Source organism: Zalophus californianus, chromosome 4 (genome assembly GCF_009762305.2).
Source record: "Zalophus californianus isolate mZalCal1 chromosome 4, mZalCal1.pri.v2, whole genome shotgun sequence".
Taxonomy (NCBI): domain Eukaryota; kingdom Metazoa; phylum Chordata; class Mammalia; order Carnivora; family Otariidae; genus Zalophus; species Zalophus californianus.
Window position 1 is genome coordinate 30,563,132 of NC_045598.1, and position 27,239 is coordinate 30,590,370.

Here is a 27,239-nt window from a genome sequence, read left to right on the forward strand (position 1 = left end):
CGAGTGGGAGTCGCTCGAACCTGGAAAGGGCTTCAAGGATGGCAGTGTTCACCATTGTCACGAATGATGACCCTGTGTTGGCAAGGCTCCCTCCCCGTCTCCCTCAGACCATCTCCCTCGGGTCTCCAGATGAGGAGACTGAGGCCCTCCGCCTCCGTGCACCGGGGCCCGTGCAGGCTCTGGCAGAAGGGTCCCCACTGTCCCCCGTGCCCCAGTGACCGCCCTCTCTCCTCTCTCCGTCCCAGGGCACAGCGTGGATCCTGGCCTGGCCGGTCTGCTGGGGCGACGGGCGCCGCGCTCCAAGCAGCCTTTCCTGGTCACTTTTTTCAGGGCGAGCCCCAGTCCCGTCCGAGCCCCTCGGGCAGCCAGGCCCCTGAAGAGGAGGCCGCCGAAGAAAACCAATGAGCTGCCGCACACAAACAGACTCCCAGGGATCTTTGGTGAGGTCCGGGGCGGGCCTGGGGCTGGGCCCGAGAACAGCTCCGGGGGACAGAACCATCCGGGGCGTCTTCAAGCCTGTGCTCACCCTCCAGCACTTTCCTGACACCCTCCTTTGCCTTGTGTGCCCTGAGGACCAGCCACTGCCCTCTCCGTCCCTGCCACCCAGAAGCGCCTTCGCGGCCCTCCCCTGGCTCACCAGGGCTTTTTCCAGAAGCCTCTGTCAGCATCAGGTGCCCCTTCCTCGAGGCACTGGTGCCTCTCAGGTCTCCCCTGGGGACTGAGGATCCACAGTTGTTTATGTGAGGGTCTCCCCACCAGACTGAGCCCCTCAGGATCAGGGGTGGGCCTGCCCTGCCCGCCTGCCCTCCATTCCTCCACGGGGAGTCAGCCCCTTTGGCCTCCCTGGAGCCACTCAATCCGGTGGAATGGGTGCAGCAGGAGAGGTGGGGTGAGATCAGGAGGTGTCTCTGCAGAAAGGGAGGAGCCACCTGATGGCCCAGGGTCCCATGGCTGTGTACTGGAGCATCGGGGGCCACAGGCTGGAAGTCAGGGGAGGCTGGGCTGAGTGCAGGGTTACTCTGTAGCTATCGGGAGCCACCTGGAGCCATTGACATTTCTCGAGCTGGGTCATGGCACCAGCAGAGCTGTAGGATGGGCTTTATGACACCAGATGCGTTAGTTTCACTTCATTCATTTGTTCAACACATGTGCCCAGTGGGGTGTCCCTGCCCTGGGAGCTCCCTGGGGTAGCTGCCTGAGCAGGAACCCCAGAAAAGACCTGCTTCTGTCCATGCAGATGATGTACATGGTGGCAATGGCCGGCAGGTTTGCCAGCGGCATGAGCTCTACGTCAGCTTCCAGGACCTCGGCTGGCTGGTAATTTCTGACTCTCCTCCTTCTTAAATAACAGTCCCACCTGGAGGTTCTAAGTGTAGTTCCAGGAGGAGGTAGAATTATGGGTGACTTTCATTTTCTCATGCATCAGGTTCTTCTGTGTTTTTTGAAGGGACAATGTCTTACTTTTCCTGTGAGAAGGTGCTTTTTGGTAACAACCATGAAAACAGGATAGTCTGAATCCTCAGCCCTAACACATCAGATCTGCAACAGGGAAAGGGAGGCTGGGCGGGCAGTGCGTGTGCGCATCTGCTGGGCCTGCGACTCTAGGAGACGTGGGCAGTGGAGGCAGGTGGGGAGGACACTGCCCAGTGCCAACTGCCCCTGAGGGGGACAGAGCTGTGCCCAGCCCCGCCTCCTGAGTGTCTCCCAGCGGTGCCCGGCCTCTTGGGGGAGTCTGCCTGGAGGGACCCTGGGGGAGCTGACTGGCCTGGGGTTGGGGGAGGGGGAGGGGCCGCCCTGTGCCATCCTGTGCCATCCTGTGCCGGGTGCTAGATTCAGGGGCTCAGGAGGGGGTGTCTGGATGGGACTCACCTTCTCCCATTACCCCCCCCAGGACTGGGTCATTGCCCCCCAAGGCTACTCGGCCTATTACTGTGAGGGAGAGTGTTCCTTCCCGCTGGACTCGTGCATGAACGCCACCAACCACGCCATCCTGCAGTCCCTGGTCAGTACTGCGTCCGTCGGTCCGGGCCCATGGGGAGAGGGGCTTGGCACAGCCAGGGGGATGGAAGCCCCTGCTGGGGATCAGGGGGCTCTCTCTGCCCAGAACCTTCCCTGCACTCACGAGCAGTGACGGCCGGCGCTAGTACAGAAACTGGTGCCTGCATGGCTGCGCTGGATGTGTAGACTCCTCTGCGCCTGTACCCACATGTACCCGACTGCTGGTGCACGCCCCCCTCTGTGCACTGCACAAGCATGTGCAAGGCCTTCATGGACGGTATGTGGGTCCCCAGACTGACAAGACATGCTCGCGGTCAGACACATGGCACACACGTAGCAGACGTGCGTCCCTCCCGGGACACGTGTGCTCTGAACACACACATACCGTGTGCGCGGGCACGCTTGGCTCCCGGGACACAGATGGCTGTGGGGTGTGATGCACATGTGCATTCAGCCGCCCGCTGCGTGTGTGCACGGGGCGGGGCGCAGGTGTGCCCAGCTGAGCTGCTGGGCTTCGGTCTCCCCTTCTGTTCACCTCCCTGTTGGCGCTCTTTCCTGGCTCTTTAGCCCTTTGTGCTTTCCCCAGATGGTATGGCTCCCAGTGCTGTGGCTGGGGTACCTTCAAATGCTGAAAAATCTATTGAAATGATTATATGGTTTTAGTCCTTTCTCTTATTGTTGTATCAGATTGATTTGTGAATATTGAACAACCGTCCCATCCCAGGAGTAAATCCCACTTGATCATCGTGAATGATTTTTTAATGTATTGTTGGATTTAGTGTGCTGATATCTTGTTGAGGATTTTGCATCCATGTTCATCAGCAATATTGGCCTATAGTTCTCTTTACTCGTGGTGCCTTTATCTGGTTTTGGTATCAGGGTAATGCTGGCCTCGTAGAATGAATTTGGAAGTTTTCCTTCCACTCTTATTTTTGGAATAGTTTGAGAATAAGTATAACTCCTCTCTAAATATTTGGTAGAATTTACCTATGAAGCCATCTGGTCCTGGACTTTTGTTTCTTCGGAGTTTTTTGATTACTGATTTAATTTCATTGCTGGTAATTGGTCTGTTCAACTTTTCTATTTCTTCCTGCTTCAGTTTTGGTAGATTATGTTTCTCGGAATTTATTCATTTCTTATAGGTTGTCCAATTTGTTGGCATGTAATTTTCATAATATTCTTTTACGATCTTTTATATTTCTGTGGTGTTGGTATTTCTCCTCTTTTACTTCTGATTTTGAGTCCTCTCTTTTTTTTGAGTCTGACTAAATGTTTATCAGTTTTACTGATCTTTTCAAAGAACGAGTTCCTGGTTTCCTTGATCTGATCTATTGGTTTTGTTTGTTTTTTAAGTATCTCTGCACCCAACATGGGGTTCAAACTCAGGACCCCAATATCAAGAGTCCCATGCTCCACCAACTGAGCCAGCCAGGTGCCCTGGTTTCTTTCTTCCCTTCCCTTTCTCTCTCTTCCCCCCTTCCCTTCCTTTCCTTTCTTTTTTTTTCTTTCCTTCCTTCCTTTCCTTTTCCTCCATTTCTTTCATTTCTATTTATCTCTGCTGTAGTCTTTATTATTTCCTTCCTTCTGCTGGTTTAGTTCTTTTTCTAACTCCTTTAGGTTTAAGATTAGGTTATTTGAGATTTCTGTTTGTTTCTTAAGGAGGACTGTATTGATATAAGCTTCCCTCTTAGGACAGATTTTGCTGCATCCCAAAGATTTGGGACCATTGTGCTTTCATTTTCATTTGTTTCCATGTATTTCTTAAATGTCCTCTTTGATTTGTTGATTGACCCATTCATTGTTTGATAGCATGTTATTTAACCTCCATGTATTTGAGCTCCTCCAGACTCTCTTATGGTGGGTTTCTAGTTTCATAGTGTTATGGTTAGAAAAGATGCCTGGTATGATTCTAATCTTTTTAATTTGTTGAGACTAGTTTTGTGGCCTAATATGTGATATGTTCTGGAAAATGCTCCATGTGCACTTGTAAAGAATGTGTATTTTGCTTAGAATGGAATGTTGTGGAGCGCCTGGGTGGCTCAGTCAGTTATGCGTCTGCCTTCTGCTCAGGTCATGATCCCAGGATCCTGGGATGGAGCCCCACATCGAGCTTTTTGCTCTGCAGGTTGCCTGCCTCTCCCTCCCCCTACTTGTGCGCTCTCTCTCTCTCTTAAATAAGTAAAATCTATTTAAAAAATAGAATGGAATGTTCTGAATATATGTTAAAACCATCTGGTCAAATGTGTCATTCAAAGACACAGTTTTCTGTTGATTTTGTTTGGGTGATCTATCCATTGTTGTAACTGGGGTATTAAAGTCCCTGCTATTTTGTATTATTATCAGTTACTTCATGTTTGTCATTAACTGCTTTATGTATTTGAGTGCTCCCATATTGGGTGTATAAATATTTACAATTGTTTTATCTTCTTTTTTTTAGATTTTATTTATTAGAGAGAGAGAGGGAGCATGAGCAGGGGGAGGGGCAGAAGCAGAGGGAGAGGGAGAAGCAGACTCCCTGCTGAGCAGGGAGCCCAATGCGGGGCTCGATCCCAGGACCCCGGGATCATGAGCTGAGCCAAAGGCAGACGCTTAACCGACTGGGCCACCCAGGTGCTCCTACAGCCTTTATTTTAAAGTCTATTTTGTCCCATATAAGGATTGGTGTCCTGGCTTTATTTTCATGTCTGCATAATAAATGCTTCTCTGTCCCTTTACTTTCAGTCTGCCGGTGTCTTTAGATCTGAAATTAGTTTCTTGTGTAGGCAGCATATAGATGGGTTTGGTTTTGTTTTGTATCGATTCCATCACTCTGTGACTTTTGAATGGAGCATTTAGTCCATTTACATTCAAAGTAATTCTTTTTTTTAAAGATTTTATTTATTCATTTGAGAGAAAGAGCACAAGCAAGGGGAGAGGGAAAAGCAGAATTCCCGCTGAGCTGGGAGCCCAACGTGGAATGCAGGGATCGTACTGGAGATCATGACCTGAGCCAAAGCCAGAGGCTTAACCATCTGAGCCACCCAGGCACCCCATTCAATGTAATTATTGATAGGGATGTATATATTACCATTTTGTTACTTCTGTTACGGTTGTTTTTGTAGTTTTTCTCTGTTCCTTTCTTCCTTTGCGCTCTTCTGTCATGACTAGTTGGATTTCTTTAGTTACATATTTGGATACCTTTCCCTTTAATTTTTGCCCTCCTATAACTGGTTTTTGATTTGTGGTTTACCATTAGGTTTGTACATAACATTTTCTTTTTTTTTTTTTTAAAGATTTTATTTATTTCAGGCACCTGGGTGGCTCAGTTGGTTAAGCGACTGCCTTCGGCTCAGGTCATGATCCTGGAGTCCCGGGATCGAGTCCCACATCGGGCTCCCTGCTCAGCAGGGAGTCTGCTTCTCCCTCTGACCCTCTTCCCTCTCGTGCTCTCTATCTCTCATTCTCTCTCTCTCTCAAATAAATAAATAAAATCTTTAAAAAAATACTTGCATATTTTTAAAGAAAGATTTTATTTATTTGACAGAGAGAGCAACAGTGAGAGAGGGAACACCAGCAGGGGGAGTGGGAGAGGGAGAAGCAGGCTCCCAAGGAGCAGGGAGCCCGATGCGGGCCTCGATCCCAGGACCCTGGAATCATGACCTGAGCTGAAGGCAGACGCTTAACGACTGAGCCACCCAGGCGCCCCTGTACCTAACATTTTCTGCATAGAGCAGTCTATATTAATTTGATGGTTGTTTAAGATGAATCCATTCTTTACTCCCCCCAACCTCATCATTTAGGTATATGGTGTCCTGCTTGACATCCTTTTATTTTCTGAGTCCCTTGACTGATTTTTATAAATTCTTTTTACTGCTTTTGAGCTGCTTTTCTTAATCTTACTTACAGTATTTTCTGTCCACTCAAAAAGTCCTGTTTAACACTTCTTGTAGGGCTGGTTTAGTGCTCATGAATTCCTTTAACTTGTTTTCTGGGAAGCTCTTTATCTGTCTTTCTATTCTAAGTGATAGCCTTGCTGGATAGAGTATTCCTGGCTGTAGATTTTTTCCTTTCAACACTTGAATAGATCATGCCACTGTCTTCTGGCCTGCAATGTTTCTGCTGAAAGCTCAGCTGATAACCTTATGGGGTTTCCCTTGTATGTAACTGTTTTTTCTTTTTTTCTCTTGCTGCTTTAAAAAATTCTCTTTATCACTGCTTTTTGCCATTTTGATTACTGTGTGTCTTGGTGTGGACATCTCCTTTGGTTGAGTTTGTTCGAGGATCTCTGTACCTCCTGAATCTGGATTTCTGTTTCCTTCCTTCCTTCTGTTTCTTCGGCTGTTATTTCCTCAAATAAATATTCTGCCCCCTTTTCTCTCTCCTCATTCTGGGATCCCTATAATGTAGATGTTATATGCTTGATCCTGTTGCCAAGTTCTCTAAGTCTACTCTCAATTTGCATATTTTCCCCCTCTTATCTGGTGAACTTGATTACTCCATTACTCTGTCCTCCAGGTCACTGATTCATTGAGCCCTCTAGCCTACTATTTATTCTATCTAGTGTGTGTGTGTGTATGTATGTGTGTGTTTTAAATGTCATTTATTGTGTTCCTCATCTCTGGTCCTTTTTCATCTCTTTGGTAAGGGTCTCACTGATGTCCTCTGACTCTTGTCAAGTAGTATCATTTTGACTGTTACTTTAAATTCCCTATATCAGGTATATCACTTAACTGTTTTCCTTAGGTCTCTTGCTGTGATTTTGTCCTGTTCTTTCATTTGGGATAAATTTCTCTGTATTTTCATTTTGTCTAACTCTCTGCGCCTGTTTCTGTGTGTTAGGAAGGTCAGCTATGTCTCCTGCTCTTAAAAGTGGTGGCCTTCTGAAGAAGAGGTCCTGAAGCACCCTACAACACGTGTCCCCCGTTCACCAGGACCTGGTGCCTCATGGGGTGTCTCCTCTGTGTGTTGTATACAGCCTCCTGTCGTGGCTGAGCCACTTTTTCCTTCAGGCCCGTCGTCTGCAATGGCTCTGTCTGCCTGTTGTGGGCAGTGTTTGGTCCCTGTGCTGTTAGAGGGCCAGTCTGGGGCCGCGTGGGCTTGAGCTGAGTCACACCAGGCATTTGTGAGATGCAACAGCACCAGACCACAGAGTGCTTTTCCTGTGTTATCCCCTGAGCAGCTTTCGTTGGTGGGCAGGGCCTGTAATGAGACTGGTGTCTGTCCCCAGTCCCCTGCTGGGGCGCAGCCTGACTGGTGCATGGAGTCCCCTTTCCCTCTCCTGGGGCAGGAGTCTCTTTGAAGGCCCTGTTGGGGCTGCTTGCACACAGCCATGCTTAGGATACCACCTTGAATGGGCTCCAGCCGAGATCTGCATTGTACGTGGGGGTGGGCTACGCACTGTTTGCAAGGGGTGGGTGCTGGCGCTCTGCAATAGGGGACCAGCCGCTGCAGGGAGCGAGGCTAGCCTGGCTGGAGGAGCGGAGCTGCCAAAGCTCGGGGTGCAGGGAAGTAGGGGTAGCAAGGTTTGTGTGACCGTCCTCTGCAGGAGGGGACCCATGGTACTGGAACTGAGGCAGGCAGGGGCTGCAGGGGCGGGGTGGCAAGGTAAGTGGGAGTGTTGTGGGGCCCCCACATGCTGGGGGACAGGGGAGGGAAATGGCGCCTGCCAACCATCACTGCGCCTGGGGCCACGCTCTGAGAGGGGTAAACAGCACTCCCTCCCTACGGCCCAGGGTTTCTTCAGCTGCTACCTCTGTGTTGTAGCTCTGAGGACTGTCTGTCCCACCGTCGCCATAGCTGGGGACTCCATTTCCTTCGGCCCTCCCAGAACCGGGCTGCTGCTTTTTCAGATTGCAGGTTTTAAGTCCTGCTCGTTGTAAGAACTCAAAAAATTCAGCCCCTCTGGTTTTCCAAGCCCAAAGTTTCGGGAATTCGCCTTCCCCATGCAGCTCCTGGTTAGTGTCCCCCACCGCCACCACCCCCCCCCGCCCCCCGACAGCAGCCAGGCCTGGGGAGCTTCCCGCCACGCCTCCACCCTTCCTGGCCTCTTCCATGGGGCCTCTTCTCTGCCTCGAGTTGTGGAGTTGGTTCTGGTCGTGTTCTGCCTTATTCACACGGATGTCATCTAGCTGTACGTGGGGACGAGGCGAGCTCAGGGTCCTCCCACCAACTCTGCCATTCCTAAGTGCTTTAAATGTTACTGATTCTGGGGGTGAGATTTCTTTCTAGAATGTTTACCTAGAATCCTAGTTACTGGATTCCCCGAGCCGATTTGTCTAGTAAAGAGGTGGTTGAAGGTGAGGCCCCCCCCAGGTGAGAGGAAACGCATCATTGACAGGGGCTTTGGCTCTGTGGGAGCCCTGCCTTTCTCACATCAAGTGGGATTTGCTGCCCCCCCCCCCCCCCCGGAGCCACCTTCTGGGAGGAGCTCAGTGGTGATGAGACCTGCATGAGTCCCCAGGTTGTCCTTTATGCACGTGATTCGTGCTCCTCCAGGCCCTTGGGCACCTGCAGCTCTGACGTCAAGATGGCTGGGTGGGCTCGGGCTGCAGGGAGGTGTGGGGGGCCAGGAAAGTAAGGTTGGGGGTGGTCAGGGGCTGGCCCACAGGGCCCTGGGGTCCCACTTAAGGTGCCAGGTGGGTGGGCTTAATCCCATGTAAACTGAGAAGCAGGTGCAGGGTTTTAGCAACAAAGCCTCACAGTCTGACTTACTCTAGAAGTATCTGTCTGGTTGCATTGCGCAGCTGGACAGGGCTGAGGGTGGGGCAGGCAGGGGGCCGAGTGAGGGGCTGCTGTGGTCCCCTGACATGGGGTCGGGGCATCCGGTGGAGGGTAGAGGCAGGGCCGCTCTCAGGAGTAGGTACGGCATTGGGCAGGGGGAACCCTGGGGTCTGCAGATAAGCCCAGGGACAGGAAGCCTTGTCCGGGGGCAGAGTTGCTGTTGGGGTGGAGGGCCTGCTTTGTTGTGTCATTCCGTGGCTGTTTGTCTACTGGAATGTTCCCTGTCTCCCCACCCCCTCCTGCCGCCGCTCAGGAGAACTATTTTTGGGAGGCTGAGAACAGGCCGCTCCCTCAGGCAGGCTCTTTGCTGGCAGTCAGCGGTTAGGAGGGTTGCAGGTCCCCGCACCTGGTCCCTGGCCTGCCGTGTACAGCCCTGTGACTCGGCACCACGCGTGGCCTCTGTGCCCTTGTTCTCGGTCTGCCCAGAACAGGAACTGCCTTAGAGCTCGTTACCAGGGGTGGGAAGTGCTTTGAGGAATAACAGCGTCGGACACCCCAAGGGTGGGCCTAGGGTTCTAGGCTTTGTCTGGTTCTGTGAACATTCACCGGCCCACATTTGGGAGGGGAGACAGACCGCAAACGGCCAACGGGGACAAGAGATGAGGAGGGACATCACAGAAGCACAGAGAGGAGCAGAGGGGACCCCGGAGGGCTCCTGGGCACACCATGTGCTGGGAAGTCCCTTCTGAGCGCAGCGGGTGTGCCCTGAGGGCAGTGGGGCGGGGCAGGGGTGCAGGGGGACGGGGTGGGGTGGGTCTCCACGGGAGCACCTGCCTGGGCTGCAGGGGGAGGATGGAGCAGGCAGGGGTTCCAGGGGAAGGCCACGTGTTCACACCTCTGCCCCCCACCAGGTGCACCTGATGAAGCCAGATGTGGTCCCCAAGGCGTGCTGCGCCCCCACCAAGCTGAGCACCACCTCCGTGCTCTACTATGACAGCAGCAACAACGTCATCCTGCGGAAGCACCGCAACATGGTGGTCAGGGCCTGCGGCTGCCACTGAGGCCCTGCCCCTGCCGCCAACCCCCCCCCCCCCCCGCCCTGGGTCAGGCCCCTCTCCAGAGGCAGGAAACCCTGCAATGCCGGCATTGCTCAGGTGGGGTGGCAGGGAGGGCCCACCCCAGCCTGCCAGGGTCTCCCCGGGCCCCTCCGCCCTTCCCCTGGGGGATGGTAGACCGGCTGGCCCAACACACACGGACTGCACTTGGTTCCGCTCAGAAGTCCTGCCGTAGAACGTGTGCTTGGCCCCCTCCAGGCCAACGTGAGGGCCATCTGGAGCGTGAGGCCGGCTGGCGGGACTCCGAGCGGGGATGAGGGGTCTTCCTCTTTCCAGGGTATGCACTCACCTTTGGAACCGTGTATTCCTGGGCTCCGACCTTGGCCCACTAGCAGTTAGCACATTAGAAACAGAACAAGCCAGATGGGCCTCATACCAAGACGGAAGCCGACAGGGATGTTTTATGGCATGTGTCTTCCCCTCCTGGGGGGAAGAGCTGTGACCACCCCACCCGCCCACCCCCAGGAGCAGATAACCTTGGGGGCGGCCAGTTCCCTCCAGCTTTTCCATGTGAGGCTCTGCAGCGCCTCGCCCATGGCCGACATCAGTAAGCAGCCCAGGTGGATTTTCCACTGAACCCGGACAGGCCTCAGAACCCTCGGCACACAACTCCAGACCCCCAGCAGCCATTCAGAGTTGAAGTGAACTCCAGTCCCCCTTCTGCCCCACTAAGGAGCAACCATTTCACCCACAGACGGTGCCTGGGGCCAGGGTGGGAACTGTCCGATAGAACCCAGGGCTTAAGAACCTGTTCATCAGTCTGCACCACCCTGTGTGCCCGGGAGCGAGACCTGTGAGCCTGACACAGGTCCCCGTCCCAGGGGAGTGACAGGCGGTAATCAGGCTGGCCCCCGGGGGTAGGGAGGGTCCCAGAAACCGCCACAGGCCGCTGGAGCGTTTATTTGATTTCTGACTTGCTAAGTCCGTAAGTTACCTGCTGGCACAGAGTCCCACTGCCCGAACCCTGAAATACTGTGTTCAAAGCAGCTTGGGGGCCCACCCCCACATGTGCTCCAGGATGCGCCTCTCAGCAGTCACTCGGCACCCCGAGGAGGGGCCCTGGGACAGCAGGTGGGACAGCGAGTGTGACAGCGGCCCCTCCGCAGGGACCAGGACAGGACTCTGGAGTGAGCGCAGAGGGAGAGACCCTCCCCGGGTGCATGGAGGGTGGGCCCAGACGGTCTGCAAGGTGGGGAGTTCCCTAGTAGCCGGGGGCTTTGACCTCAGCCTGGCAGGGATTGGAGCACAAAGTGGCTGGAGTGTCAGGAGACCTGTATTCTGGTTCCAAGTTGGCCACTGACCTGTTTGCTGTCTGGACAAGGCCCCTTCCTGATTGAAGCTTCAGTGATATGGGAACATTCCTCCCTCGGCCTGAAACCCTGACCCTCTCCTCTCTGCCACAGCCCAGACACAGCCTGAGCCCAGCTGCTGCAGGACACGAAACCTGCCATCTGGGGACCTTAGTTAACAGCTCTCTCCTCCCAACGTCAAGGGTAGTGGAGGTTTGGAAACTTTTGACAAATGTATTAGGTCTCTTCAACGCCTACCATATAACCTGGCATGCTTTGGAAAGCTTGTAAAATGAATGTTTTAAAGGTGCAGACTGCCTTGCCCATTGGGTGTGCCGAACAGGTACGTAAGTCTGATCTGAATCCCTTTCTGTGCAATCAAGCCAAAAGTAGAGTGGTCATGGCCTTTCTGACAGACTTCTAGAACCTCCAGCCATCCAGGCAGCCACCAAATGGAAACCAAACAGAAAAGGCCTTGGAGAAGAACGATGGATGCAACGTCAATGAAGGGGCAGCCATCTTGTTTACGTGGTTGCCCCAGCAGCCCAGGCTCCCTTCAAGGCTGCACATTAGAAGCCTAAGTAAGGGTGGTCAGCTCAGGCCTGCTGACAGCAAAGGAAATGCTGCCAGGAAGAGAGGCCACAGAGGAATAGCCAAGTTTGGGGCCCTTAGTGTAGGGGGGCTGCTCTGTGCACCTCATCCCCAGTGCATCTCCACCATCACGGCACAGCCCTGGCCTGATGCCAGCCCATCAGGCAAAGCCCCATTCTTGTGTCTCTCTTTAGGGATGTAGGTAACATACTTCAAGAAGTGCCTAGAATGGCACAGGAAAGGGGGCTGTGAATAGGACAGTGTGGGTTTTGGAGCCAGGAGACCTGGCGTGGAATCCTGGCTCTGCCTCTTGTTAAATTGACCACATTTTGTCACGTCTGAGTGAGAGGTTTTTCTTCCTCTGAATGGGGTATCTGTTCTGTCCTTGCAAGGCCATCGTGGCATCAGGTGCGTCCTTGAAAGCACTTGGCACTGCGTCTGCACGGTGCCGAACGAATAGCATCTATCAGTGGTCTTAGTTTAAGTGAATTGGCGTACCCGAACCTCCCCTGTTGGCCTTCCCGTTAACACCTGCTCCTCCCAGAGCATGCCCAGGAGGTGTTGCTGTGTTTACTTTAAGGCTGCATTTTTCCTAAAAAATCTAAATGTGGTCCTATCTCTGGAGGAGGTGGAGACTTACACAATCCCCTGCCCACAAAAGTCCCGGCCGGCAGGGACCGGCAGGGACTCATAGTGAGCCACGCGGCCGGGTGCCTCTGCTGAGGAACCCCTCCCCAAGTCCAGCACCCACCTGCGACCTCCAGGAAGCTGAAGGGGGAGCTTTCCAGAATTTCTCTTCTTACTGGGAAGCCTTGAGCAAGCATTTGGCCCTTTAAAAAAAAAAGTTTTTCCTCACTGAAGAAAATATTACGTGTGCTCCAGGGAAATTTTTGAAAATAAAAAGCAGAATACAAATACGCATAATCCCAGCACACAGAGCTAAGCACTGTTAATCCCTTCCAGCCTTTTTTCTTGACACACGTCTGTTTTTATATAGAATATATGGCTGTTTTACAAAGTTAGGATCATACTCTATGCACTACTTGATCTGATTTACTCAATCTATGGTATATTTAGAAAATCTGTTATTAAATCTTCTTTGAAAACCTAACTTGCAGCATTCCATCCCTTGACCTCTGCCCCAGTTCTGTCACCATTCCTTCCGCAGAGGCGGGTGTGGGGCCCCCACAACCCCACTCTCGGGAGCCCGGGCCCAGCCCTGGGGGCTCAGGTCATCCGCCAGGAGCCTCGGGATCTGGCATCTCACCTCTGAGGCACGGGTCACCACCTGAGGCGGGGGGGGGGGGGTCCCAGGTGTGGACCCAGGTGATAAACTCTGGGGAAGCCCTCGCACAGCACAGAGAGACCAACTGCCGCCCTCTGGTTCCTCATCCGCCAGCTTCCTGGCCAGTCTGCTAGTCCCACCTTCACAGGGCCATCGGGGAAGCACAGCACGGGCCCCCTCCCTCCCCTCGTTTCACGGGGCTGTGACCAGTCCTCCCTCTGGGGGCTTCAGGCCAGCCCGTTCATCCTCCTGGGAGCCAGCCTTACCGGGAACTTGGCGTACATCTCTTCTCGCACACCCGGTCTCACTGCTGCCTGTCCTGACAGCCAGGGCTGAGCAGCGGTGACAGGGCTGCCAGGGCGGGGAGCGAGGGTCCCTGCTGGGAATACTGCAGCTTGCGGTCCCGGCCACAGCGGTGGGCCCCAGCTGGCCTGGGGCGGGGGGGGCGGGGGGAGGGGAACGGGCCACAACTGAAGGCAGAGACCAAGGTTGGCCAAGGATGCTAGAGCTGTGGCTAGTCTCCACCCCACCACGGGAGCTGTGCTGGGGTCACAGGCCAGCAGGCTTCGCCCCTCCCCTCCAGGCTCAACCTGACTTCAACCCAAAATGAGAACCAGCCTTGCCCAGTGGTCTCTGAGTGTCGAGCCTTGATCTAGAGCCCCTGGCCGGCAGCAGGGGAGCGAGCAGGTGGCAGCCCTGGACGTTGTTTCTGGTGACTGATGGGACATGCTGCGAGGTGGCCTGGCTGGCCAAACACTGGTATAGGGTGAGAGCAGCAAGGCTACAAGCTGTGGCACCAGGCTAATTGCCACTGGGTCTGGAGTCCCGGGGGGGGGGTGCCATCTCTGGCGGGCTCCTCCGGTCTCCCCGGCGCCAAGCCCAGTGCCTGGCAGGAGGACCCTGGGCGCTCTGCATACTACAGTGCTGAGCATCGGGTCAGTGGCTGGACAATGGGTGACTGGGTGCCCATGAGACGCACGACCGGGCGTGAGGGCACAAGTGGAGTCTGGCTCAGCTGACTCACTGGCCCGGTGGCAGGGGAAGCAGGGGAGAGGAGGACAGAGGCACTTCTGCGCCAGCTCTGAGCTCGGCTGCCCTGCGGCGGTCTGACAAGGGTGCACTCTCAGGGACTCGGCCTGGGCAGGAGGGGAAGAGCAGGGGAGGTGCTCTGGTCTGTCACAGGGACATGGTCCAGTCACAGCTGCAACCTCTGCAAACACCTGGGACCGGGCTGGCAGCAGCAGCACAAACACTAGGACTGACTTTATCAGAAGCAATGCCCACAGAGGGACGTTTGTGCAGACTTCCACAGCCCTTCAAGCAGGCAGCTCAGACTCTAGGAGAATACCATGTGGATGCCTCAGTCTTTCACTCAAGGGACAGTCAATGAAATGGTGAGCAGAGTTGTTAAATCATTTTAGACTGGTTTATGCTTTTATTCATTCAACAAATACTTATTGTCTACTTTGTGACCAGGCTCCTGTTAAGCCCTGGGGACACTGGTCCCAGCTCTGGTGCAGCTGGCAGTCTGGCCACTCAGAAGGTAACTGTGGATTATCTCAGAAATGCAAGGCTGGTTTAACATCCAAAAAGCAATATAATATAGCACATTAACAGAACAAAGTACAAAAAACACATGATCACCTCAACAGATATGGAAAAGGCATCTTGCAAAACCCAACACCTTTTCATGATAAACACTCAACAAACTAAGAATAGAAGGGAATTTCCTCAGTCTGACAAAGAGCACCTACAAAAAAAAACCCCACATGGTGAAGACTATTTTCCCCCTAATATCAGGAATAAGACCAAGATGTCTGCCCTCACCACTTCTATTCAACATTGTACTAGAGGGTCTAGTCAGGGGAAATTGCAAAAACAATGAAGTGAAAATTGGAGACGACATGAACTTGTATGCAGAAAATCCTAAGGCATTCACTAGAAAACTATTAGGACTAATAAATTCAGCAAGGTTGCAGAATACAAGATCAATATACAAAAATCAATTTATTTCTATACTCTAGCAATGAACAATCTGAAAATGAAATCGAGAAAACAATTCCAAGGGTGCCTGGGTGGCTCAGTCAGTTAAGTGTCTGCCTTTGGCTCAGGTCATGATCCCAGGGACCTGGGATCGAGCCCCACATGTCAGGCTTCCTATTCAGTGGGGAGCCTGCTTCTCCCTCTCCCTCTGCTGCTCCCCTTGCTTGTGGTCTCTATCTTGCTCTCTGTCAAATATTAAAAAAAAAAAAAAAACAACCCAATTACATTTACAGTAACATCAAAAGAATAAAATACTTAGAAATAAATTCAACAGAAGTATAAGCTTATATTCTGGTAACTATAAAATATTACTTTATTTCTTTAATAAAGAAATTAAAGAAGATCTAAACAAATGGAAAGACACCCATGTTCATGGATTGGAAATCCATGTTAAGATGGCAACCCTTCCCAAACTGATCTACAGATTCAGCACAACCTCTATCAAAATCCCAGCTGGACTTTTTTGCAGAAATTGACAAGTTATTCCCAAAATTCATATGGAAAAGCTAGAGACCTAGAACAGCCAAAACAACCTGGAAAAAAGAACAAAACTGTGGAGGACTCACACCTGTCAAATTCAAAATGTACTACAGAGCTCCAGAATACATGACAGAGTGGGACTGGCATAGGACAGATCTATAGATCGATGAAACAGAATAAAAGGCCAGAAATAAAACCCTTACATCTATAGTCAATTGAGTTTCAACAGGGATGCCAAAACATTTAAACAGGAAAAGAACAGCCTTTTCAACAAATGATGCTGGGACAACTGGACATCCACGTGCAAAAGAAAATTAGACCTGTTTTTCTCACACTACACACAAAAATTAATTCAAAATTGATCAAAACCCTAAATGTAAGAGCTAAGCCATAAAACTCTTAAAAGAAAATATAGGAGTAAATCTTCATAATCTCAGGTTAGGCAAAACCTTCTTAGTTATGATGTCAAAAATATACTGATGGAAGAAAAAATAGATAAATTAGACTTCAACAGAATTAAAACCTTTTGTGCTTCAAAGTATACCCTAAAGAAAGTAAAAAGACAACCCACAGAATGACAGAAAACACTTGCAAATCATGTATCTGTTAAGAGATCTATACCTAGAATATTGAAAGAACTCTTGCAATTCACTAATAAAAAAATAACCCAATTAAAAAATGGGCAAAGGATCTGAATGGACATTTTCCCAAAGAAGATATACGAATGGTCAATAAATGCATGAAAACATACTCAATATCATTAGCCATCAGGGAAATGCAAATCAAAACGACAATGAGGGGAGCACCTGGGTGGCTCCGTAGGTTGGGTATCCAACTCTTGATTTTTGCCACAATCTGGCAAAAAGGGGGTCGTGGGATCGAGCACTGCATCAGTACAGTGCAGAGCCTGCCTGGGGTTCTCGCTCTCCCTCTGCCCCTCCCTGCTCGTACTCTCTCAAAAAATAGAACAAAGCAAACAAAAACAAAACCACAATGAGATAGCACTTCATACCACTAGGATAATATAAAGAGAACATAAAAGAGATAGTAACCAGGGATGGTGGGGATATACAGAGAAATTGGAACCCTCACAGGCTGCTGATGGGAATACAAAATGGCAGAGGCACTTTGGAAAATAGTCTGCAGTTCCTCAAAATTAAAAAATGGTTATAATATGCCCCAGCATATCTACCCAGGAGAAATGAAAATATATGTCCACACAAAAACTTATACATGAATGTTCAGAGCAGCATTATTCATAATACCCAAAACACAAATGTCCATCAACTTATGAATGGATAAACAAATTGTGGTATATCCACACACTGATTATTCATTGGCGATAAAAAAGAATTAAGTACTGATACTTGCTATATCATAGATGAACTTTTTTGAAAACATTATGCTAAGTGGAAGCCAGCCACAAAAGGCCACATATTGTGTAATTCTATTTATATGACATGTCTAGAATAGGCAAAACCAGGAAGACAGAAAGTAGATCAGTGTTTGCCTAGGGCTGGGGGACAAGAAGGGGGATGCTAAAGGGTGCGAGGCTTCCTTTTGGAGAAAAATGTTCTAAAATTATTTGTGGTAATGACTGCGTAACTACGAGTATGGTAAAAACCACCGAGATGTATACTTTAAATGGGTGAACAGAATGGTATGTGAATTGCATTCCAATAAAGCTGTTTAAAAAATAAAAAAAAGAAAAAAAGAAAATCATGCTACAGAACAGCAGAGCCTAGTGGCATAGACATTTGTTCAGCAAATGGAAGCAGAAGACACAGTCACCTAAGTGTGTGTCTCCATCCCTCTCTCTCTCTCTCTCTCTCTCTCTCTCACACACACACACACACACACACACACACACACACACACACGTAACATACCGTGGAAGGCTTTTGGAGGAGGTAATATCTGAGTTTAAAAAGCCCGTGTCTGGCGGGGGCTGAGCAGAGTGTAGGACAAGGAGCTGTGAGCCCGTCCGTGCTAACGAGAAAGCCCACTTTCCATGGCTGGGCCTCGACACTGCGTGCTCCCTTTGGATGGAGACCATGTCTCATTCCACTCTCAGTGTTGGAGGTGATCAGGGTGCCTGACACGTAAAAAATCAGCCCTGTGAACCTCAGCTTTAAATATTCAAATATTTATTTACACTGTTTAGAATACAGTAGTGACCAAGAAAGACTGCGTCCTGCCCTCCTGAGGCTAATATTAAATATATGAGGAAAAACGAAGCTGACTAAAAAGAAGAGATGACGGGAATGCCCATTCTAGAGAGGTCAGGGCAGGCCTCTTGCACAAGGTGTGTGGCACCTGAAGGAAGTGAGGGGTGAACCCTGTAGATGCTGAAGGAAGAATGTTCCAGGAGAGAAGGTGGCATGACCGAGGCCCTGAGGGGGCGTGAGCTGTGACATGAACAGCAAGACTGCCATGGGGGCCAAAGGCAGAGCAGCATGTTCGGGGAGCTTGGGGGGGTGCCGGGCCTCAGGCCAGGGGGTCCTGCTGGATCCCACACACACGGTGCAGCCCCGGGAGGGCTCTTAGCAGGGGAAGGGCATGAATGGGTTTGGGTTTGGAAAGGATGGCTCTCTGACTACCTTGCAGATTAGCCAGAGAAGGGAAGAGGCAGGAGTGGAAACCGGGAGACAAGTGTGAGGACTTGGTGCTAGTGGAGGAAGGGTGAAGAACGAGTGGACCAAAAAGCGACTCGAAGACCCATGGGTCTGACGTGTGTGACGGAGGAGAGGGGTCGAGGACGAGCTTAAGCTGAGCAGGCAGCTAGGTGGGTGGTGGCAGCAATGAGAGACAAGAAGAGGGGAGGAAGGGTCTGGGGGGGAAAGAGCAAGAGAGCCTGTGCGCTCTGAGACGCCCGTGGGATGTCCAAGGGAAGGCGACAGGGAAAGACCGGCATGGAGGCTGACCCGTGGGCAGGATTCACCCACAGATGTGACTGGAAGCCCTGGGACGGGAAGGGACTGGCTAGGGTGCTGGTTCTAAATAGGGGAAGACTGCCCCCTCGAGGCTACTTGGAAACTTCAAGGTCTGTTTTCGGTTGTCAGTAATCCTGGGGGTGCTATGGCATTAGCAGGAAGGGAGCAAGGAATCTAGATGTCCTGCAATGTCCCACATAAGGAAGAATAATTCTTCTTCTTCTTCCTTTTTTTTTTTTCTTTTTTTTTAAGTAGACTCCTTGCCCAGTGTGGAGCCCAACATGGGGCCTGAACTTATGACCCTGAGATCAGGACCTGAGCGGAGATCAAGAGTTGGACACTTAACTGACTGAGCCACCCAGGCGCCCTAAGGAAGAATTCTTCTTAATCCTCTGACTTGAAAATGCCCTGAGAAACATTCATGTAGCAGAGAAAAATCTGTTCATAATGATCTGAGCTGAGAACCTAACTCCATTTTACATATAAATCCAAAGACTTTTAGGGGCTCCTGGGTGGCTCAGCTGGTTAAGCGGCTAACTCTTGGTTTTGGCTCAGGTCATGCTCTCAGAGTCCTGGGATCGAGCTCTGCATTGGGCTCCGCACTCAGTGGGCAGCCTGCTTAAGATTCTCTCTCTCCCTCTCTGTATGCCCCACCCTCCCCCCACACTCCCGCTTTCTCTAAAATAAATTTTTTTTAAGATTTTATTTATCCATTCGAGAGAGCAAGAAAGCAAGCACGAGCAGGGGGAAATGGAGGGAGGGGGAGAGGAAGAAGCAGACTCCCCGCCGAGCAGGGAGCCCGACGCAGGACTCGATTCCGGGACCCTGGGACCACGACCCAAGCCGAAGGCAGACGCTTAACTGACTGAACCACCCAGGTGCCCAATAAATAAGTAAATCTTAAAAAAAAAAAAAAAAAAAAAAATTTTTTTTTGCATTGAATTTTTCCAGAAATAAACCTACCACATAAACTAAGGAAACATTTAATTTTTTCTTTTTGTTCAGAATTTTACCAAGAGATTTTCACTGTTTCAGAAAATCATGTTACTGTGATCCTGCCAACAAAATACCCAGTTATCAGTCCACACTGCTCACTGTGGTTCTAGGCAGAAGTGCACGTTTAAATATTTCACGTGTTTAGCTGTGTCCAAGCATTTAAATACTGAAATACAGTATTTATTTCATGTGTATATGAAGTAATACTTTCATATTACAATTATGACATAACACTATTTTTTAAAAACTATGTGTTGGAAAACTCTATGAGCTGGGACTTTCATTTCCCGCCTAGTAAAGAATCAGGTCTAAGAGGCAGGCACTGGGCTGAGGTTCAGAAACCATGAAGGGAAGAGCAAGGGAAGAGAGGCAAAGCCAGGGTCAAGCTCTGGGTCCCTGCAACACCTCACAGGTCGGGGGGAGCAAACAGGAGACTGAGACACGGCAGCCAAGGAGAATCTGAGTGGTGGGCGAGGCGGACTGCAGTGATGCCTGGGGAAGCCACTCAGATCTCCTTCACGACCAACACCCTCACTCTCTCACCTCCCAGAGGCATGAGACACTACCAGCCCTGGGAGAAGTTCCATCTCAGGAGATGCCACTCACCCCTCCTGGGAATCGGCCAGAATTCATGACTAGGGAGGGGGTTCAGAGGCCCGGCCCCCAGGCCTCAATTCAGAACAAGTCAGAAGGGCTATTGGAGCTCCGGTGCCCGCCTGGGACCAGCTGAGGCCTCGGTGTGACTGCACGGTGGCTCCATTTCACTCTCTGCCCGATCTGCCCCCCTCATTCCCCTGCAAGGGTCGTCCCTGAGATCACTCCCGGATAAACCTTCTGCATGCAATCCTTCAAGAGGCTGTTTCCCAAAAATTCTGACCTAAAGCAGCAGAAAACTGGGAAGAAAAGAAAAAATCAAGTAGCGGTAACGTATGTTTTTCAGAGATTGAGCAATAGCAGCCAAAATAAGCATCTGAAAGAAACGAATGTTGCCTTTGGCAGGCAGAAAAATTATGATACGGAGCGGGGAGCAGAAGAACATCATGTTATAACAAATTTCACAACTGTCTTTAAACTATGTGCAATGATGACTTCGATAAACATTTTTTAAAAGGCTAAATTTAAAATAGAAAAAGGATTATGGGTAAAAGCGATCATTAAGAATGTTTAAGAAAGGGGCGCCTGGGTGGCTCAGTCGTTAAGCGTCTGCCTCCGGCTCAGGTCATGATCCCAGGGTCCTGGGATTGAGCCCCGCATTGGGCTCCCTGCTCCGCGGGAAGCCTGCTTCTCCCTCTCCCACTCTCCCTGCTTGTGTTCCCTCTCTCGCTGTATCTCTCTCTGTCAAATAAATAAATAAAATCTTTTAAAAAAGAATGTTTAAGAAAATAGGAAACACACAACACCTGTGAATAGCAGTTACCTCAAAGAGATGCGCTGGAGGCAGTGAGGAGAAAAAAATGTTAGCTTTTAATTTATAGCCCTGCAAATAGTCACTTCACAGCGGAGAAAGCTGGTAGCCGTCTCCTTAAGCAAATGGCCAAAGTTAACATCACAAATACCAGAAGTGACATCATCACGCACATCCTTACGTGATGCGCGAACGAGGTGCTCCCGCCAGAACACATCACACCAGGAAGTACCAAACACTGAGAAACCATCTTAAAAAACGGGCCTGTTCTCTTCAAAGTCATCGAGATCAAGAAAGACACTGAGAAACGGAGACCCTGTTCCGAACAGAGGGAGACTAAAGAGACTCGACCCTGCCATGCAGCATGAGTCCTTGCCAGGGAAGGACAATGGTTACTAGAAAGGACGATACTGGGGAAGGTGATGAAGTTTGAACACGGCCTGAAGACTAGTAAATAGTGCACGGATATTTGATTTCCTGATTTTGATGGTCACACTGCGATCACGTAAGGGAACATTCTTGTTCTTAGGAAATATATACTCAACTATTTGGGGGTCAAGAGGCATGATGTCTTCAACTTCCTCTCAACTGGCACAGTGGGGGGGGAATATATCTGTGTTTATAAATTAAATGGAAAAGCATAGGGGGCAAAAAGTAAATGAATGAGTGGGTAAAGGGTATATAAGAGTTCCCTGTACTATTCTTACAGAATTCTTATTCCACATTATCTGTAAGTTTGCAAAAATATCAAAACAAAAAGCAAAAAAAAAAAAATTTCTAACTTTCAACAGCCTACTCTTTCTAATGGTTTACTAAGCCTTTACAGAACTTCAAAAATGCCTGCTCAGGCTCATGTGACGAGATGCTGGGGTCCCGAGTGCCTCAGATGGGCTCAGATAAAGGTGTTAAAGTCTCAAGATTCCAGGCAGCCTCCTCCCCAGCCCGCTCAGCCCCCGGCACCCTGCCCGCAGCCGGCTCACCTGCTGTCATGGGAACAACGTTGGAACGCAGCAACATCTGGATGCGGCCGGCTGGCTTGTTCTCGATCTTGATGTCCATGTACACCTGAGGATTCGACCGGGCCTTTTTTGCCGTGGGCTCTCCCTGGGCACAGAAGAAATGTCAGGTTGGGGAGCACTCCGACTCTGCAAATTGGAGAGCGGGTATTCTGCATACACACCAAGAACCCAAGTGCAGCGAGCGGGCTGCAGCAATGTGCCACCAGCCGGACCCCCAGGGCCGGGACCCCGATCACCAGCTACCTAACCCGCACCCCCCCGACCCTGCAGGCTCGGACCATGTCCCACTCACCCTCAGACATGCCAGCTCGCTGCACCCTGGCCTGCGGTCCCAGAACCCCAGCTCCCTGGCCCACAGTGTGTGCCTCTCCGCACCCACAAACCCCAGTTCAGGGGCACCTGGGTGGCTCAGTCAGTTAAGCGTCTGCCTTTGGCTCAGGTCATGATCCCAGGGTCCTGGGATCCAGTCCTAAGTGGGGCTCCCTGCTCATTAGGAAGCCTGCTTCTCCCTCCCCTTCTGCAGCTCCCTCTGCTGCTCCCGCTGCTTATACTCTGTCAAATAAGTAAAATCTTTAAAAAAACAAACAAAAAAAAACAATCCCAGTTCAAGCCCACCCACCAGACTCCCGTGACAGGGACCCACAACCTTCTCCCTCTGTGCCAGGCCCTACAGATTCATAGCTGGCTGCAGTGGAAGCAGAACGGGCCACGCTCGGGCTCGGGCCTGAGTGCCCAGGAGACAATGAGGAGGTTGGGCCTTGCTTTGTGCTCCGAGTGCACCAGGATGACTAGCTGATAAATACAACATTCAGTACAAACCCTATCATGTGTTTGCTAGAGAAAACCATGGTCTCTGACCTATTTGTGGTGTGGATTAATAGGGCAACGGATACGTACTGAGCTTGCAGGCCAAGTTCTGGAGTGGTTAAATAAGGCCCTTGAGGAACTGGCGACCCAGCGGGGGAGCGTTATCTGCGAGTGCGGGAGGCACAGCGATCCCGCCGCTGCGCGGCCTTGGTTCCCATCGCGGTTCCCTACTCTGGAGCCGCGGGCTGTTGGACAAGTTATTAGATCTCCCTGTGCTCAATTTTGTCACCTCGAGTTGGAGACAGTATTAGTACTTACCTCAAAGGATTATCATTAGGATTCAGGATTTGTAAAGCCCTTAGAACAGTGCCTGGTATAAAGTAAGCAACGTTTAAACATCTGTTAAATAAATACTGTCAAAATAATGCCGTAAGAGCCCGGACTGAGGGTGCCCCAGGAGCCCCAGGGCCATGGAAGCCCAGAGGGGACCTTCACTTATTCCACTGGAGGCAAAAAAAAATTTCCTGGAGAAGGTAGCAACTGAGCTCAGCGATGAAAGGTGAGTAGGAGTGAGCGAGATAAAGTCGGTTGGGAAGGGAACTTTTAGGCCAAGGAACTGCTTATGTGAAAACACAGAGATTTATAGGTACCCACAAACTCTGTCCTAGAATGCCAAATGGGGATACAATGTGGAGAGGTGAGCAGGGTCTGAACATGGAGAGTCCCTCTGTGCCCCTGAAGGAGCCCGGACTCACCTCTCCAGATGAGGAGTCCTCAGACAGCTTGAGAGCCATATGGTCAGCTCTGCCTTAGAAAGCTCCCTCTGGCTGCTCAGGACAGGAGCACGCAGGCCCGGGGCAGGCAGACCAGCTAGGGAGCTCCTGTCGCTATCCGCAGGGGAGATGACAGAGGCTCTGCCAAGCAACCGTGGCGGGAGCAAACAAGAGAGGAGAGATGCAGGCAGATGCAAAGGAGAACATTAGCAGGACACGGCAACGCAGCAGGTGTGGATTGTGATGAGGAGCCAGAGAGGACACGGAAGTCCCCGGTTTGGGGGACTGCAGAAGACACCAAAATTCACTCAGATGGGGTACTCAGGATGACCAGAGTGGAAGGAGAGAGGAAATCCACTTAAGACATTACTATGTTGATTTATGGTGACTGGGAGAGAGGAAATCCACTTGGGACATGCTTTGTTGATTTATGGTGACTGGGAGTCATGCAGGCAGAAACACATGGAACTCAGGAGAGAGGTCAAGGCTAGCCCTAAACATCAGGGATCAGCAGAAGGCTGAGTGGCTGTGATAAGCTCAGACACAGGCCACAGAGGCTGAAACTGCAAGGACAGCGTCAGGGAGGAGCCGAGGGCTAAGGGAAGAACTCAGAGAAACACCGCTGCTCCAAGGGTGGACAGAGGAGGGGGAGCTCAGTTATTTATTCCCAGAAGCAATGGTCACGATGGGGTATCGAGAAGCAGGAGAAAGTGCTGAGGCAGGAAGCGCCTGGCACCTGGGTACACTCTGAGGGGCTGGGCCTCTCTGGAATCAGGCCAGGAATAGGAAGGCAGCGAGCCTGGTGCCAAGGTCTTCAGTGGGGGCGCGGGAAAGGTCAGGAGGATGGCGGATGCTGGTGAGGGGGCATCCTCACTGTCCTTTCTCATCTCAGACCCCCACCTAGTTCAAGCAACCCCAAGCTGGTACCCAAGCACGCACAGGATACTTCTCACCTAGAGCCCCACACGGACATGAAAGCCAAGCTTCTCCATTCAATTCATCCAGCGCCGCCCACCTCAGAAGCGCCCTGGGTGGAAAGTGCCAGCCCCTCGCGGGGAAGCGCATGCCTTCGATCTCACCTCCCGGGGTTCCGCTCCGGGAGGCTCCGACCCTTCTTCCTCTTTATTCTCTTCGAGAGTCTTCCCAGAAAACTTCTTCAGCCAGTCATCATCTGCCCACACTGACAGGAAGAGAATCGAACGAATGCTAAGAAGTGCAAGCTTCTCGGCCAACCGCTCGCCAGCTGCGCCCGGTTCTTCGCTGCTCTGTCGACGAAGGGGACGGCCCGTGCGGCTCTCACAGGCCGAAGCTCCTGCTTAGGACAAGGGAAGCTGTCGCTGGGAAACGGCAGGCCTTCAGGTCCAGCTCTCCGCAGAGGCAGAGGCGAGAAACAGAGGACTGAGCCGAGAGCCAAAAGGGAAGCCCCAGCCACTGTCAAGGCTGGAAGGGCACAGCCCGTGTCTACATCCCGGGGTAAGATCCTGGGGACGACGGCTCTAGCTCTGCGGAGAATCTCAACCTCTGTTTCCACGGAGGCGCCGCATTCTCTTCTCCCCGGGAACATACACCGCCGCAGCAGGAAGTGAGACAGCGGAGGCCGAAGCTGAGGACGAGACGGGGAATCTGCGGTGGCCGCCGCCCGCCGGGTCTGGATGGGCCTTCCTTAATTCTCACCGGCTTGGCTAAATGGACACAAACTGTCCGCCCAAAGAGTTCAATTCATCCTGAAAAGACTACAATACCACTCAGCTGCTTAAACCTTGTTGAAGTTAAAAAAAAAAAAAAAAAAGAAGAAGAAGAAGATTCCATTTACTTCTTTTTTTTTTTTTTTAATTTTTTATTGTTATGTTAATCACCATATATTACATCATTAGTTTTTGGTGCAGTGTTCCATGATTCATTGTTTGTTCATAACACCCAGTGCTCCATGCAGAACGTGCCCTCCTCAATACCCATCACCAGGCTAACCCATCCCCCTACCCCCCTCCCCTCTAGAACCCTCAGTTTGTTTTTCAGAGTCCATCATCTCTCATGGTTCGTCTCCCCCTCTGACATACTCCCCTTTTCTTCCTCTTCTATTATCTTCTTCTTTTTCTTTTTTCTTAAAATATGTTGCGTTATTTGTTTCAGAAGTACAGATCTGTGATTCAACAGTCTTGCACAATTCACAGCGCTCACCGTAGCACATACCCTCCCCAATATCTATCACCCAGCCACCCCATCCCTCCCACCCCCGACCACTCCATTTACTTCTAAGAAATCCGAGACTTGCTCATGATTAATTCTATGCTGGGAGCCCACACCCCCCAACAGCAAGCTAAGCACAAAGCTAACCATAAACTGTCCCTGAGCCACCACACACTTCTTTTCTTTCAACACCAATATGAAGTTCTGTGCTAGCATGATCTTCGGATCTGAAATCATAAGGGTAAATGCAGTTACCGTGTATTGAGTCCGCTTTAAAAAAAATCAAGATCAGGGGCGCCTGGGTGGCTCATCAGTCATGATCTTGCGGTCCTAGGATCGAGCCCTGCAACAGGCTCCCTGCTTCTCCTTCTCCCTGCCCCCGGCTCTCCAATAAATAAATAAATAATAAATAAATAAAATCTTTTTTAAAAAAACCAAGATCTGCACTAAATGGGAGAGAAACAGTATCGCTGGCTGGTGGGGAACATGTTTGATGAAACAGTAACAGAGAACATGGAACGATGTATAGGAATACTTTATTATCCAAGAATAACTGATACTCGGAAAAGGTAAGTAGATAGATTTTTTAAAAAGGTTTGTTTTGGGTCTTTTCATACAAACTAAAAAAAAATATGAAAAAAGATTCCTTAATTTAGTAAGAGAATTATAGCTATGTTCTTGTTCTCAGAAACACAGATGAATCAAGTACGAATTTTACTTCTAGCAATTAAGAAAAAACTGAACAAGGGCATGAAATATCCTTATTTCATATTTAGTCATAAAGATTGATTATAAGGAGGGACACCTGGGTGGCTCAGATGGTTAAGCGTCTGCCTTCAGCTCAGGTCATGATCCCAGGGTCCTGGGATCGAGTCCCGCGTCGGGCTCCCTGCTCTGCAGGGAGCCTGCTTCTCCCTCTCCCTCTGCCTCTCTCTCTCTATCTCAAATGAATAAATAAAATCTTTAAAAAAAAAGATTGATTATAAGGAAAATAAAAGATTGAACATAAATATAAAAAAGGGGAGGGTGGAAACATTTAAGAGTTTTGTTGTAGGCAAAATAATGGTGCCCTCAGAGATGTCCACATCCCATTCCCCAGGACCTATGAATATGCAGAACTACATGGCAAGAAGGAAGTAAGGCTGCAGATGGAATTAAGGTCGCTAGTCTGCTGACCTTAAAATAAGGATATCGTACTGGATTATTCAGATGCACACCCAGTGTAATCACAAGGGTCCTCTAAATGTGCAGAGGGAGGCAGGAGAGTTAGTTTCAGAATGATGCAGTGTGAGAAAGACTCACCGGGCCACCGCTGGCTGGGGGGAAATTTCATGTCCACCCTTGAAGATAGAAGCGACCAGAAGCCAAGGAATGAGGTCAATCTCTACAAGCTGGAACATGCAAAGAAACAGACTCTCCCCTAGAGCCTCCACAAGGAATGGAGCCCTGCTCACGCAGTGAGACCCACTTTGGACTTCTGACCTCTAGAACTGTAAGATAACGCATTTGTGGTGTTTTGTTTTTAAAGATTTTAATTATTTGACAGAAAGGTGAGCACAAGCAGGGACAGTGGGAGAGGGAGAAGCAGGCTCCCCGCTGAGAGCAGGGAGCTGGATGCG

The 27,239-nt window shown here is 50.6% G+C and overlaps 1 protein-coding gene and 1 long non-coding RNA gene across 2 annotated transcripts in view; one reads left to right on the plus strand and one right to left on the minus strand.

Moving 5' to 3' along the window:
• Positions 1-12,795, plus strand: part of BMP8A (bone morphogenetic protein 8a) — a 44,069-nt gene extending 31,274 nt beyond the window's left edge. Inside the window, exons 4-7 of the mRNA XM_035727420.1 lie at positions 246-440; positions 1,238-1,317; positions 1,892-2,002; positions 9,609-12,795. Coding sequence (XP_035583313.1) covers positions 246-440; positions 1,238-1,317; positions 1,892-2,002; positions 9,609-9,758 — 536 coding nt within the window. The 3' untranslated portion in view covers positions 9,759-12,795. The remainder of the gene's footprint in view (positions 1-245; positions 441-1,237; positions 1,318-1,891; positions 2,003-9,608) is intronic.
• A 2,353-nt stretch (positions 12,796-15,148) lies between these two features.
• LOC113932310 lies at positions 15,149-23,588 on the minus strand. The gene is made up of 3 exons (XR_003523035.1): positions 23,416-23,588; positions 21,815-21,938; positions 15,149-15,205 (listed from the first exon to the last, which is right to left on the minus strand). It is a non-coding gene; the product is annotated as an uncharacterized LOC113932310 (long non-coding RNA).
• Positions 23,589-27,239: the final 3,651 nt, after the last annotated feature.